Below are 16230 nucleotides of genomic sequence, written 5' to 3'. Positions count from 1 at the left end.
CAATGCCTATATAACAAAACAAAAATACTAAATAACTTATTTAAGAATCAGAAAATTTAATGCTTATCAAACTATAAGTAGTGACTTTTAAGTGACTTAAGGTGGACCGAAATAGCTTAAATCAGCATGCTTATAAATAGGTTTACTTAAGAAAGAAAAATGCCCCACCTTATATTTACTATTACTTTGATTTACTAAAAAATACTCATCTGAGTGGTTTCTTCTTAAACTCAAAAGCAACATGACCACTTCTGTTTTATTACTGGGTTAAAATGAAAACAGGAAATTAATTTTGAAAGAGAACATATCAATGTTATGGCTTCAAAGCATTAAAACTTCAAATTTTCTGCAATATTAAACAAGAAAGTTTTTGTTCAAATACATAGTTGAAAAAACCCACATAAAATTCCAAGAATACTTAAAATTTGAATTTTATTTAATAACACACCTGAAAAGTCAAAGAATACCAATTTGAAAGATCACCAATTATTCATTATAGGAATTCTTTCTTACATTCAACCCAACCATTCTGAGATCCTTAAGGCTAATGCCCCCCCTAGTGTTTGAACAAGAAACTACACTGCTAGCAAATCAAGCTTTTGAAGAAAAATGGCTTGAGCAGGTCTTCCCTTCGAAATACAAGCAGCCCCCTCATTCATTTTATTATAATTGCATATGATCATGCATCAGTGATAAGATATGCAGCCATAATGTAAAAAATTTTAAAAGTAATTGCCATTGATTTATAAACATGTATTATTGCTTTTGCTAGCAGAGTGGGACCTCTAAGAACACACTTAAAAATACAAGTACAAAGTACAAAATAAGTGTACAAAGTATCACGAAAKCATTTCTTGTGAAATCTAGCATCGATAAGTAATAATTCTCCATGGAAAAAGATCTTGRCATTTATATGACTTGTTTAAAGCTTTTTCTAAGGGGCCAGAACAAGCAGTTTATTACACAGGAGGCTGGTTAATGGTTAGAGGAGGAGAAGCAACGCACTTAAGAGGCACACCCAGGTGCAATATAAAGTCTATATTCTGTAACACATACCATCCAAAAAAGGAAAGCAACACTTATACAGTTATGTCCATAGAAGTACACTGATTTTCTTCTGTTCAGAGAAAGGAATTTTTGCATGGGTATCTGCTCATTTTAAAACAAAATGAATCCTAAGACTTTTTTTTTTTTTTCTTCTCAGTATACAAGATTCAAATAGAAGAACATTTGTGCCAACAGGACAGACAAAAACTCCCATTGGTAGGACAGTGCTGTAAGCTTATGTTGCTAGCTAGGTCCGCACATATGATTTTAAAATCACTGCAACTGAGTGAAGGCTGGAATCCAAAACTGTCCTTATTCAACTGTGATTATGCACAAACTAACATTTCTGGCAGATTTCTCTTCCGGTATTTAACAACTTGATACTTTGTCTTCATATTTCAACAACTGAATAAAAAATTACATACAATTTAAGTGGTATCGAGAAAACATGCTTTGAAATGCAGGTTAGTCACTGTGAATGGGTTAGACCTTGATTAAGGAAAACATCTTTACTTAGAAATGCTCTTGTTATTTTTATTATGTATGTGTTCAGATTTAAAGGAGGTATGTAAATACACTTAATCAGCACTTCAAATATCTTTGCTCATTAGGGATGGACATAAGCATGCACAGGCATTCCTGAATTAGGGCTTTACCCCCTCACATGTTCATCCTTACAGGCCTATGTGCAAAACTGCTAGGACACCAAAGGGATATTCTTCCTGAAGTTGTTAGTTACTCAGTATTTCATGGAGTTTGTTTGATAGATTTTACTTTGATTCCCCCCCCCCCCCGGTCAAAATCTTGTCACTGGCTATTACAAATTTTACAAAACCTATGCTCTTAAAAGAATACCAGCTACAGAACTTAGTTATCTTGACTACGGTTGCAGAAACAGAAATTGAATACCTTGCAATCTTGCAATTTGATAAGAAATGCCATTTGTTCAAGTACAGAACTTCGGTTAAGCTAATGTCACTTTTTCCTAGTACTGTTGAAGAGATCTTTTTTTAAAAATTGTAATAAATTATGACAATATTGAACAAAAAACTTTAGGGCCATAAAAATATTACAAATCAATCTAGCCAGGGTGATGCAAAAAGAGGTAGAAAACATTTCAGAAGAGTACACAAAATAAATATATATTCACACATATATAAATATGAATATAAAAACATTAAAAAGCAGCACCCCCCCCGTAAAACTTACAACTGTGCTTAACCTAATATGTTGCAAATATTTACATTGACTTCAAAAAGGCTAACAACAGCGTGCAAAATTAAGCATGTCCTTACATCTTTGTAGAGTAAGAACTGCAGGTTTACAAAATTAATTACTTTGTTCCAACTTAGGCTCTGACTTTTTATAGTTTCCTATATGCTTTTATTAGTGCTGTTCCTTTTTGCAATAGCCTCTCTGATCTGACGATCAAGTTCACTTACAATATGGTCTTCATGATTATATACTCCTGTTCTCAACAGGGTATCCCTCTCTTCTATCAGACGAGATAGATAATCATCCATGTTCTCATTTAGTTTTCTAGAATGAAGACTGTCCACTCTACCAGCAGAATTCTCTCTAGCATCTTGCAATTGCTTTCTTTCTTCTTGTTGCTTTAGCCTGATGTTAATGAAATGGAAGGTATCAGAGGATACACCACATTAAAAACTTCTGATTATTTTCCTATGAACTCTTGAAGTTACTTATCTACTGAGAAGTTAATGAAATAAGGAATTTTATTAAAAAAATTTATCCCTATACTAAAGAAAAATAAATACCAGTAAAAGAAATGTTCATATAATACCTAGAATCTAAGAAGACCTAGAATGTAATAAATACCTCTTTCTTTCCTTAATGCAGCAGTTCTGCTTAGAATTAAAGGTTTAAAATAAAAAAAAAGAAGCCTGGTGCAGTACAATGATGATCATAGCACAAAAAACAGGGTACAGTGGCCTTAAGCATAGATTTTCTATAATACAGGAGTGTTACATTTTATAAATGAGCAATCTTTACCTAAGGGACACTAAAGTGTATTCCTTTACTGGACTGACAGCAAATTATAATCCTCATTTAACTGAGCCTTCTCCTATTTTGAGGCAGAGGGGGGGAAAAACAAAACAAAACTTAGAGATGCTCTAATACCTGTTAAGTTCATTTCTGATGTCCTCCAGCTCTTGTCGGTCTGTTTTTCCCAGCTCTTTCTCTTCTGCTGCCAAATAGCGCAGCCTCATGTGCTCCAGCTCTTGTTGCTGCTTTTTAAGGCGAGCCATTGCATTTTCTTGTTCTCGCTATGGTAGGAAGGGGTGAAAAGGTAACTCAGCTGACCACATGCTTATATGTAAACATGCTAACTCTATTGACACATGCAAAACTTCAGGGATGAACTCATGACAATTAAAAAGTCTCCAGTAGTATTAGAAATGCAGGAGTTAGACAGGATGTCTAAGTTGTTGATATCTATAATACTTTAAGACCAATGACTATCACCATTGTAGCAAACAGCTGTCCAAGCTGGATCAGCTGGAGCTTTGTCACAGATATCTTCCCATTAACTGAATAGCAAGAATAGCAATAATATGTCACAAACTCTTTTACAAACTCTGACTTAGGCTGATAAATAACTTGTGAAACTGCTCAGTAATTCTAGGAGAGACTTTTTTCTGAAGGGAGGTTCTTGGGGAGAACATGATCTGAAAACTAATTACTGGAAAACTGATGCGGAGTGGCACTCACTAGGAGCACAGCAAGACTTTAACAGGGCAGGAAAAAAATGACATCTCTGCCTTCTATTTAAACAGAATATCATGAGGCACAAAATACACAGAAAGCACTAAGCAGCTGCAACTGTATTGAACAGAAATATTCTAATCCAGTCTTTCAGTTTGTGTAATCTATTATCCAATTGGTAAGAAGGTAAAATTTTGAGAGAGTATTCTTACAGCTGCAACTTCAGAGAAAAGAGAATTGTACCTTGGCCATAAGAAGCACCTGGGCATAGAAATTTTGTGATAATTTGCTACCTTGCTATTTGAGGCAAGAAAGTTCAGTGATGCAGAGGTTTCTGCTGTTTGGCAGCAAGCCCACAATGTCACATTGACAGCAAAAGGGGTATTTAAAACAAACTCTGAAAGAAACAGTACACATTTGAAGTACATGTACTGAACACTAATGGAACATCTTAAGCTCAGTCAAACCAGGAAGAGGATAAAAAACTCCTAATCCTTTTTTATTGATCAGAAAGGATCCTTTTCTCCATAAAGGACAAAAACTATTATCCGTATATTTTGTCTCTAAAGGTAACACTGGATAGGACTTCCTTTCAGATAACTGTGATTAGATTAGAAATTTAATGCGGTCTAAGTGCATAAGCAAACTTTAACTAATATATCATTATGATATACATATGACATATTTGCCATTATTTGGGAAAGGAGGAGATTAATTCTAGTCCTGTAACAATGAAAAAGGAGAATTTCTGTAGCATCTTAAAAGGTGCCATACAATGAACGTGAATAATGTGACATTTAATCATGAAATATTAAATAAATTAAAAAATTAATGTTTTCTGAGGTAAGCTTCCCTTAACACCAAGCTTAATACCAGTCTAATTCAGAGACATGAAAGCAGGTGGGAAGGGATCATTTATGATGGATCCAGTGTGTAATTTAAGTTATATACTTAGTATTATGTGACTCTAAAATGCATTTCCCAACATTAGTCTTTGACTTCTTTAAAAGTCTGTCATAACAGTTTATAGGGTGAATAATAACAAACTTGCTGCATGTATAACATTCATAGCAGAGCAGTAGAAACTCATTTCCCAATAATCTGTCAATACAAAAAGATGGAAAAGAATTTACCACACTTGTTTGATAAGAAGTGAGGTGCCGCTGATTTTAAATTTATACACAATTTTGTTATGACTTGTTCAGAGACCATAAAAAGACTGTCTTTTGTTAGGGTAGGAGAGAGGGAAGGATTTTTTATTCATCATGGTGATGAAACCAGTGTCACTTTATCAGAGACATTCAGGTATTAAAACCACTTTTTTTCCAGTCACTCTTTAAAAATTCATTGGGCAACTAGTGCCTTTTTTTTTTTTTTTAAACAGAGGAGATACTGAATTTTATTGCATAGAAGTACTTAAAATTATCAGAATTTATGGAGAGATCTTCCAAAATGAAAGAGAACAATATAAATAAAACGCTTGCATAAACTTATAGTAGTACTAAAAAAGTCCAGCACTTTTAGCCTCACTAACAACATTTTCATTTCATTCTTTATAGGCTTAGTTTAAAAACACGGATATAATTGCATACATCAAAGTGTTTCCACCTCAGTGCGCACATGAGTTCACACACACACACACACACACACACACACATTTTCATAGTGAAGACTTTTTGTATGACATACTTCACATTATTTCCAAAGAGAATATGCTTATATATATATATATRTATATATATATATATCTTCTGATATAACAAACACTTCAGATTTATTCCCAGCTGCTTACTGCAGTTGGTCAGGCTGTTCTTAAGTCTGAGTAAGAACCATTAGAATTTCAAAGTATTTTAAATTTCTAGAATTTTACATTTTAAAATTTCAGGTAAGGGACCACTCCAGAATCAGAAGCTGCTAGACTAAAGACAGCTATGTTGACAGATCAACATAGCTTTTTTCCTTATTAATTTGATACTCTGGCCATCCTTTTCATATAACCTTGTAAACAACTGAAGCAAAGCAAAGCCAAGCCAAGCCAAGCGAAACAATACCTTAAAAAAAAAAAAAAAAAAAAGCACATACTAGTTATCAGATCATTTACTTTGATATTTTACTATTTTCCCTCATTAGTTTGCATCTTGGTAATGTAAGCATTTGAGAACATGAATATCATTTTATAAGTTTGAATGGGGGAACCTTCAATCATGTTTTGAAACCTACAGTACTAGAGAAATACTGGGATTAAATAGAAATTAACCCCTAATTAAAAAAAATATATATATAATTGGATCTTAAAAGAATCCTTCCACCAGGTGCTCTAGTTAAGAGGCTCTTCAATCAAGGAAGCACAATCTTTATTTTGCCATAGCTGCCTATAAATCCAAAAGGGAGATGTAAACATGCATATACTAGACTAAACAATGGCTAAACAGCAGCCACTATTCACTCTCCCACTCACACATACCATGCAAGTCTGTGGGAAAAACTTACGATTGAGGCTAAAGAACTCAAGTAAAGTTTTCTGAAAATAACCCAGAGCTGACAAGTCAGTAGGAGGGCCTGGATGGTTTCAAGACACAGTTTTTAACCAAGACTTGGACCTCCAACTGTTTTTTTTTTCCTTTTCTTTTCTTTTCAAACAAAGATTTATATCCCATCTTTGGCTAAATTACTTATAAATTAATCAAATTAATTACTGAGTGGATAAACAGGAGGCTGGACCAAGATAGAGTGAATGTCAGCCAGCCAATAAGGTCCATATGGTTTTAAACAAATGCATCAGTGCTGCTTTGAACATATTTGTAGGCTACAAATATGGTAAGAGACTTAAAACAAAAACAACCACTTTCCCCTGGAACGCTGAATAATGTATGCATGTTATTTTGAGATTATTTTGGTTTTCTAGATTATAACAGAGATATTAGCTACTGAAAATTACATTTCTCTTAGCTTTGGTGCTTGTCTTAAAACGTTGTTTCTTGTAATCAAACAGCTACTAGAGTTTTGTATCTCAAACCTCCATAAGCATGTGTACAATTTTGTGTAACTGGTTTAATTGCTCTCAGTAATAATGCTCACATACATAAAGATATATACATCTCATCTGTGTAGCATCTAGGTCTCCTAGCCAGCAAACCTTAAAAGACAAAGTTCTTCATATCTCTAGAAATAATAAAAACTAGCTGGGCACACATAAATATGGATAAGTTGTTGAAGTTTTTGTCCTCCTAAAGCTGAATAGGTGTTTGATAAATAAATAATTAATACAAGGTTGCAGAGAATAACAAAGAGGAGAAGAAAGAAGTGATCTGGGTTACATTATGGTAAAGCCTATAGTTTTTCAATCAGCTTTACAAACTGTGCTAGCTTCTGTATTTTGGTAACAGTGGTGTGAACACAATGTGCTAGTGTTCTAGTTTGCTTCCGGGCTTTTTCTGGTTACAGCTGGCACTGTGTTTAACATCCAAAATACTAGACATGGAGAAGTTTAGAGCTTTTTCTATTATCAGTTGCATAGTTTTCTAAGCTATATAGTGCATATCTCATTCCGCAAAATATAAAAGCACCACAGATGTGTGCTAACAACTCATTCCAAAGTAAAAGGAAATTTTTTAATTAAGGAAACGTTGACTTTTATGGTTGCCAGTCAGAAAAGCATTTTACTAAATGCTTAGCCTGTAGATTATGCTTCTTTAATTCACAGATTGACTGTACTAGGTCACCTYTGAGTAATGGAAATTTCTGTTTAAACATTTTTTTGGCAATGGGCACAAAGCATTAGATCTCATTTCCAAGACTTACCAGCTGGGTTTTGTCATTAACATTTATTAACAATCTAAGATATGGCTTTCAGCGTCTAATCCTTACTACACAAATGTTTTGTATAGTTCTCTAGCGGGTTTTGGTGTGACAAATTACTGGCACAGATTACAACCCTGTGGCTATTCACCAGAGGCAATGCAAAATTAACATGGTACTAATCCAATTTAAACAAGAAATTGGTCAAACTATGTGCAATTGCACAAATCATCTAAACTAAAACAGATCTAGAATTCCTGGAGCAACAGTTTCCAAATTTCTGTTTAAAACACAGTAAATGGTCTTCTGATCAGCTCTGCTTTAACTTTTACTTGGCTCTTTAAAGTCATTTAAATCCTTTATCAATAGAATATGATGAAGCACAGGAGTATAAAAATACAAGAGTCCACCTTTACATTACAGAACAATCCCTTTAAAAGATGTAGGTAGCATAATTCACTGTACATGCCAACTCATTTTCTGGTTCAGACTTTCAGCAAGAGAGTCAGCTGAAACCATCTACCTATGTTACTAAATTCAGATTGCCAGATTTATCGTGATGAAATTTATAATAAAAACCCGATGGTGACACATACTCAGTGTTAATCTGGCAAGCAACAAGCTTTTCCTTTATTCTACACAGGTTTTTAAAACATGGCATTAAGAAAAAAAAGTCTGAACTTCTCATGGCTGCTTAAGTAAATCTCATCTTTCCAAATAAGAGATTGTTTTTCTTTCTAACAACTTTGTTAGGCACAGGAATTTCAGAAACTGGAGAGGGCAACTTATGACTCCTTTAATTTTTAGTAAAAAAAACAAAAAAACCCCCCAAAAAACAATTTGAAGACAGCAAATAAAGTTGAGTTTATAATTTCATAGCTAATAGTCACTGTATAGTGTGTTTACTTTCTTTAAAATAAAAGATAGGTTAAAAAGTAATGATCAATTAGAAAAGGGAGGCTTAGTTTCCTACTTTTTGAAAAGATAAAATTCTAATGCAAGGAACAAAGTAGGACCTAATAATCCTTTAAGAAAATAAGGTTTTTCATCAAGCAGAAAGTAGGTATGAAGACAGGTAATAAAAACTTTTTACTAAACTTGAATTCTGAAGCTTTAAGCCTGTGTCAAGGTTTGTTCAGCAACAGGGATTAATAATTTACTAATTTGTTTGTCATAGCCAATGGAAATGCTTGCCAACCTTAAGTATACTGTTTAACTAGTGTTTACTATAATTCATGAAAGGTAGATGATGAGAAAAAACAAAGACATATGCATTCAGTGAGGATGAAGCTGCTACTACTGCAAGTTTTAAGAGCATATTTTAAAGCCTCACATATATATGCGCTCTATTAAAACACAGCGGTCAGAGCATGCTGTTTTATTATCGGAGACTTGGATTTTCAAAAGCAGGAAAAAAGTAATCTGCAATTTTGATTTTTCTGCAAGTTTACTTATTTTTACAGTATTCAGCAAACTTTAAAGTATTGTTTTTAAAAGCTTTTTGTTTTTAATATTTATTCTTTGTTCATTTTACAAATAAAATACAAAACAATTAGGATTGCAGCTGACTAAGATGGGGGGGCATACGGCAGTTATCAGCATAGGTCAGAGCTTTAACTTTACCTTCCAAAACACACAAGAAAACCCTCATCTCTCAAACAATTTCAGGTAAAGATAAATAAAGAGCATAAAATTTCATTTCTGAAGTGAACTATTTAGTAAAATCTGATCACTTATTTGAGGGAGCAAAAAACAAACAAACAAACAAAAAAACCCCCTACACTCTTAGGATGAAAAATCCCCAAAAGCAAATAGTGATCATAAGCAGCTTCCCACACTGCATTAAGCTTGCTGTCTCTCATGACAAAAGAAAAAGCCCAGCATACCTGTTTTAACCTCGCGAGTTCTTTCAAAGCCCTTGCCCACTGCTGTTTGTAGTGGAGCTTTGACTTGGTAGCTGACTCCAACTTTCTTTCAAGTTCAACCTAAAAGCAATTAAAATCATATCAGCTGAAGCAATAACAGCAGTAACAATCACTGAAAGATGTATATATACAAAGGGTCTGGTTTAAGAAAAGTGTTTATGTAGTGTAATATACAACATCATCTAAAGCTGTTATATAATGTAACATAAATATTATGGCACATGAACATTTTCTTGTTTAAAATATAGCCTTATTTTTACTGGATAGCAGTCTATACAAAAAGGAAAAGATTAGGTTTTAGCACTAAATCTGCTGATGTAACCTTTTAAATTTAAGAATCTCAAATTAGTGAAACTTCCTGCCCCCCCCCCATTTTTTTTCAAAAAGTAAGCCTATAAACTCTAATTTAATGGGAACACTGACGGACAAGTCTTGCCTTTAAAGGTGCATGGATATTTTTTTTCCCCTGGAACTAATGGAAGATATCTATTTCAGAGAAAAGAACGTGGGACTTATCTGCTCAACCCATTTTTAAGATCTATGTATATACTGCATAACTCTGATCTTACCATCTAAATAATAAATCTTTAAAAAAATTGTTATTCACTTTTGGACAGAAATAATTCATTGTGTTCTGTACAGAAGAAAAAATCTGTTTTAATTGGATGCCTTTTAATATTAAGTACACAGAACATGGTAACCTGAAAAATGAAACATTCCTATCAACAAGTCTGAAACAGGGACATTTTCTTTTAATCAGATGAAATCTATTTACCATTACATTTAGGAAGATCTTGAAACAGAGGTTATTAAAAGAAAAAAAAAAATCTAAAAAATAAGAAGTCTAACAACATATCTAAGGTAAGAGTTTTAAAAAGTCTGTAGATACAAAAACATTTTGAATCATCTGCTTGTACTATTGTTAGAAATTACTCAAGCATATAGTAACATGCAGACCGGCCGTATAATTGAGTGCATTTCGTGCCAACATATCTGGCCTAATTCTTTTAAAATAATCTGTCAACAGTTTAACTCAAAACTCTCAGTTATTATGGGCACAAAATGCATGTGTTACATCTGTGGTCTAACTTAAGTGGAGTATCCTCTACTGAAGGTATCTATGGTTTCCAAAAATACAGCTTACGATGGGGATTCTGTTCCAATGATATGTAACACAATCTCTTTTTAGAAATACTTAATGAACAAAACCCAAACCCCAAACACATAATGGTATATCAGTCTAAATTAACCTTCATAAGAAATTCTTCTTTTTTACCTAATTTTATAAACAGATTGCTTGACAGTTTCCAGTATAAATAATGGAGGTAAGTCATTTAAATAAGTAGGTTAGGGTTTTTTTTCTTCCACTTCAAAGTCCTACAGATTCCTCTATGCATATAAGGCAACTGTTGGCCTTATTTGTCTCCAAGTACTTACAGACTGAAGAAATTGTTGGAAAGGGGAAAAAAATAAAACAAAATGGACTAATTAACCAGGTTAATCATGAAAGATTATTCTTACATCTCCTTTACCAATGAATGAAACATTGTGCCAGTTTTTAAAGACTAGAAAAATTCAAGGTACCTTTTCTAAAGTGAGAAGATTTATTTCTGATTGTAGACGGATTTCTGGTTTCCAACTTTGTTGTTCTTTGTACTGCTGGAACTCCTTCTCCAAAATTTTATACTTATTTTCTGCTTCATAAAGCTGCATTAAAAATATCCAGATATAAAGTAAGTTAACAGAAAAATCCCATACACAGACAAAGAACTCTGTTACAGAACTTGTTAGTCTTTGGACCAAACATCTTATTGTCAATTATCTGATATAAAACAGATGCTGAAAGCCACACATTCATAATTAATGATTTCTTGATGATGGCACACAGCAATGCTTTAACAGGAAGAATTTTGAAGGGGACCTTTGCTTTATTACTGGAAAGAAAAACAAGTCTCTCCTCCCATATATGAGAGATTAAAGTTTATAAACATTGCTGTTTGCACTTCTAAAAGGAGACTTGCAAAAGAAATACAGAAAACAAAACTATTTAGATTTACATACATAGCAGCTTTTAAGAAAGCCAACTGTTATCTGCTACATGAAGTTTTTATTATTGACTCAATTCCACCAACATAACTTGTTTAGGAATGTCTGGAAGGGGAAACAACTAATTCTTTGTACAGCCAAATAATGATTTAAAAGAAAGGCTGAAGCAGAAAGGCTTCAGTGACTAATGACTTAATGCTGTGTACCTCTGCCCTCACAGTATACTTCCGCATTTGAAGATACAAAAAGACAGAACTTGGCTTTTCATCTTAAAAATAAGAAATTTGAAAGATGGTATCTTGCCAATGCATTATTATATTACTTTGCTATAAAAAAACTATGTAAGTCAAAGGTTTAAATAGCTAACATTTTCAATATACCATATTAATAATACTAAGAAAACATCTGATAAAAAAATTCTAAGAGATAGAGTACCTTATGTTCTTCCTTTGTTAAATATTACTCAATTAGAAAACCCTTAATATACCTGATGGAACAGATGCCATCATAAAACCAATGTGATCTCAACTGTTGCACTTGTTTTTCTCTCTGACTAGTTAGTGCAAATCTTTCCATGAGTTTTATCCAACAGTTTTGAATACTGAGTAAAAATGCTTCAGAAAATTCCTTTCTGTTTAAAAGCCTTAGAACTCTTTCTATTAGTACATCAATATTTTAATTCTATGGATCTTATAATTGGGTCACCTCAGTTTTTCTTTCAACATTTCAATTGTTGCATCTATTATTTTTATAGAACTGATGTAAGAAAGCAAAGATGCCTCATAAGAAACCATACAAAAATATGTAGTGGGAGTTGCTTTTCATGTATAAACTTGATAGCCAACAACTATGTAAAGACACTACTCTTTCTTATATTTTCACTTTTACTCATTTCTTCTTAAAATACAGGCATATGCTCAAGATGTTGATGACAAAGAGGGCAACTAATTCCTTTAACTGTGGAAAAATGCCAGCAATCTTCAGAACTTATGCAATAAATGTTTTATTTCCTTCTTGGTTCTGAAAACCCTTTCAAAAACCATGAATCTGTCATGAGACCACAGGCTGTGGGTTGTTAGGGAAATGCACAAACTATACAAACAAAGCAGAACTTCCTTAATCTGGAAATATAAGTAGTATTCTTCAAAGTGGATGCTTCAAGTATCTTCTCCTGCATATGGTACTGCTAACCTTCAAACAAGTTAGATGAGAACTCTACAGTTCTTCAAGTGTGAAAACTATGTATTGGTACATGTCCTTAATAGTACGTGCCCTGTAACTACCTCCAGCACACTGCTTGTTTAAAGAAAATAAAAACAAACAAAAAGACCAAAAAGGTACCAAAAAATAAGTTCTTACAGTGGGAATTATTTTCAAGCACATAAAGAAGCCTACCAGAACTTGTAGCAATAGCAACTTCGTGCTGTTGCACATGACAAGGGAACCATCCTACAGTGAGCCCTCCCCACTCTCCAAAGCTTATCTTTTTATGCAGAAAAGTGGAAACAGCAGCATCCTGCAGCATCAGAGATGCAAAACAGCAGAAAAGGCACAGAAAAAGGCAACCAGGACRACCTTCATACAAAGGGAGATGAAATACACTGGGGCTCTTGCTTAGAGAAGAGACAACAGGACGGACACCTATGCAGTCAGGAATGTTAGGGGGCACAGGCACTAAAGGATTATTCATAATTTCAAGCAGTATTATATTAGGGACAGCACAAAAACATTATTAGGCAACAAGCTTAAAATGAGCAAAAAGAAGCTTTTTTAAAATATACAACACATAATTAAATTGCAGAACTCACTTCCACAGGATGTTGCAATGCTAAAAATAGAAATTGTTTTTAAAAGGGATAAAATAAGTTCATGAAGAATACTTTCACTGATGGCTAGTAAATATGAAATGCAGCCTCTGGCTTAGGGTATACCTAACTCTTGATGGTATTGGTGGATATCTCAAAATGGCATTTTCTGCTTGTCCCATTTCTTACTTCCTTCCCCTCAGAATCCAGCCATTGCTGCCACACAATGCTGGACTAACTGAATCTTTCATCTGATACAGTATGTTTGTTTTTAATGGGAGAAAAAAAGTGTTTATGATGGTAGTGGGAGGCAAAAGAATGAATTTAGAAGATGAGTCCTAGGAAGGTGGTGGCATTTGGTTGTTTGAGTCTGAAGAACTTCACTATCTTGTCTGGACTGATACAGAATTGGTAGCTGCCAACACATCTATGATGCAGAAGTGACCCACTTATCACTTTGAAGTGGCTTGTGTTCTGCTGTTTGAAACTGCTTATATTAATTTAATGACTGTTCAGTGAAAAAAACTAAGATTAGCATCTTCTAGATTGGCAGCATTTTCTTTGTTTGTGGCTCCATTAAAAAAMCTCACTGTATTGTGGTTAACATATGTTGACATGAAAAGGAGTAGGTTAATATTAGTGTTTAATATTAAACTAAGAAAAATACAGCTCTTCCCAATACAAAAATATTCCCTTGGCAAATACAGTTCTTCAACTAGTCAAAGCTACTGTGGGATTACTAATACCTCCCCTATTAGAAATGAAAAGCACTAAAGCAAGTACCTCACCTACATAACCTAAGTACTTTGAAAAATATTTGTATTATTACGATTTTATGTACTTACAATACTTGTACAGTTAATCTGTCGATAACTGCTCAGGAAAGTTATACTAAATTTTAAAAGTTAAGCTATGTTTTAACATTCAACAAAATAGCTGTCTTGTTATTAGTTCAAAGGGTGTTTTAGAGGACCAAAGAAAATATGGGCTATATTCTTCTGGTTTACTGAAAGTACTATTAAGAACAGAAGATCATAATATCAAGATCATTTTTCCCCAGTAAAAAGAAAGATGATAGAAATATTTTTTTACAATGGAATTACAGAATGAACTGCACAGTCAAGCTACCTAGACGTTTCGCTACTAAATTTTAATTGCTAAATTTATTAAGTTACTAAAATGTATACTGCAGTTCAAAGCACAGCTTCTACATGCAATATATACTTGTAGTTGCAGTTTAATTTTTAGTGTTAAAAACAAAACAAAAACAGAACAGAACAAAACAACCAGCCATGGAATTGCAAAACGGCCCTGCTACTTAGCAGCACTGTCAGAGATGGATCCCAGCATGAGACTCACTGAATGACTGGAGATCAAATGTTCACTACAACATTGCCAGAATGCGCTTGCCTCAAATCATTGCTCAATTTAACATGCTTATTTAAAAAATAAATAAATGATTATTTAGGAAGAGAGAGAGAATACAAGAGAAAAAAAAAATTAAATGCACTTACCTGCTGCTGGAGGCGAAGCTTGTCTTCTTCCAGCTGTCTGATTTTTGACCTTTCCAGCTCCACCTGATGTGCACATTCTTCTTTGGCTCGCCGTACAGAATCCTGTAGCTCCTGCATATTTCGCTCATACTCTGCTTGTAACTCCTTCTTTACTCTTTGAAGCTTAAAAATGAGACATAATTAGGTTATATTAATCCTTAGGTAAGAGATCTTTCTTTTATATATTTATGATAGAAAAACTCATTATCTGTATTAGAAATTAAACAGTAGAAATTCCATTTGATACTTATACATCTTATATATCCTCCTGTATTGCCTTCCAGTTTAACCAATAACCTGCCGATTACTATATTTGGGCCACAAATATACTTGTTTAACTATTATAAAAATGAAGCCACCTGTATGTCTCACTTAACTTTCTAAAAGGAATTCCTAACTGAGAGAATTTTATATCTATAGATATAAAATTATATATATAGTTACGCAGTTAAAAATCTACATCTTCCCCTTCAGTGTAAAAACAACACTGAACTCACAGCTACAGTAAAGACAACATCTTTAGTTCAGTAAGATACCACTCTTCAAAATGAGTGCATGGAGACAATTTCATTGAGCTAAATAAGAAAACAGTCCTTGATATATCTGAACTTTCTAGAAAGATGTTAGTGGCCTGGATAACTGCTAGTTGAACAAAAACCTCCTCAAACTGCCCATTTCTCAAACTGTGTAATTGCTAAATGAACTCTAAATCATTTTGTCTAGACACTTTTGGAATCCACAGATACTCATTATCTCTAAACCTTCAAGACAATCTGACTAAATCTAGAGAAAGTTTTGAGACAAACATTTACGAGATTCAAAATAAATATTTTTACCCAGCCAGAAATTCATTCAGCCAAATGTAATCACCAGATTTTTTGCATAGAAGCTAAAGGTAAAGTCAGATGTGATTTACAGTGCAAACTATCTTCACAGGTAGAAGCAGAGCCTGAGTGCAGAACAGGACACATGCAGGACGAGCAAGTCCTGTGTTGGGAGTGTTCTTAATTTGCAAGCTCAGAAGGGATTAATATGATAAAGACTATTATCCAAGCTGCAGGAGAAAAAAGATAGTTTACTGGAGTGACAAATCACCACAGCAGCCCACCTATAAAATTGTGAGAGTATTCTGGAGTAGGAAAATGGGAAGTTTCTTTTCTTCTATGCTCTTTTCCTATGACTAGCTTTCCTCAGGACTCCCATCCTGTTTCCCTGTCTTGCTCCCTAGATGTGGGGTGTGCATTGGAATCCAGTAATGGGGTGGCTACTGCTTTCTCCCTCATCCTCTTAGGTCCTGTCACTACTGAAGAATATAGGAGTGCGTTGAAT

General features: G+C 33.8%; 1 protein-coding gene across 3 annotated transcripts in view; it reads right to left on the bottom strand.

Annotated features, from left to right (window-relative positions):
- Positions 1–415: 415 nt before the first annotated feature.
- Positions 416–16230, bottom strand: part of CEP120 (centrosomal protein 120) — a 35731-nt gene continuing 19916 nt past the window's right edge. For all 3 annotated transcript variants that reach the window (XM_026063915.1, XM_026063916.1, XM_026063917.1), the window contains 5 exons: positions 14863–15024; positions 11082–11204; positions 9459–9557; positions 3190–3335; positions 416–2667 (listed from right to left, as the gene is read on the bottom strand). In XM_026063915.1, coding sequence (XP_025919700.1) covers positions 2421–2667; positions 3190–3335; positions 9459–9557; positions 11082–11204; positions 14863–15024 — 777 coding nt within the window. In that variant the 3' untranslated portion in view covers positions 416–2420. The remainder of the gene's footprint in view (positions 2668–3189; positions 3336–9458; positions 9558–11081; positions 11205–14862; positions 15025–16230) is intronic.

The sequence above is a fragment of the Apteryx rowi genome, unplaced genomic scaffold (genome assembly GCF_003343035.1).
Source record: "Apteryx rowi isolate R43461 unplaced genomic scaffold, aptRow1 scaffold_203, whole genome shotgun sequence".
NCBI classification, from domain to species: domain Eukaryota; kingdom Metazoa; phylum Chordata; class Aves; order Apterygiformes; family Apterygidae; genus Apteryx; species Apteryx rowi.
The sequence above is the reverse complement of the archived record's forward strand: the minus strand, read 5'-3'. Positions and strand labels throughout refer to the sequence as shown.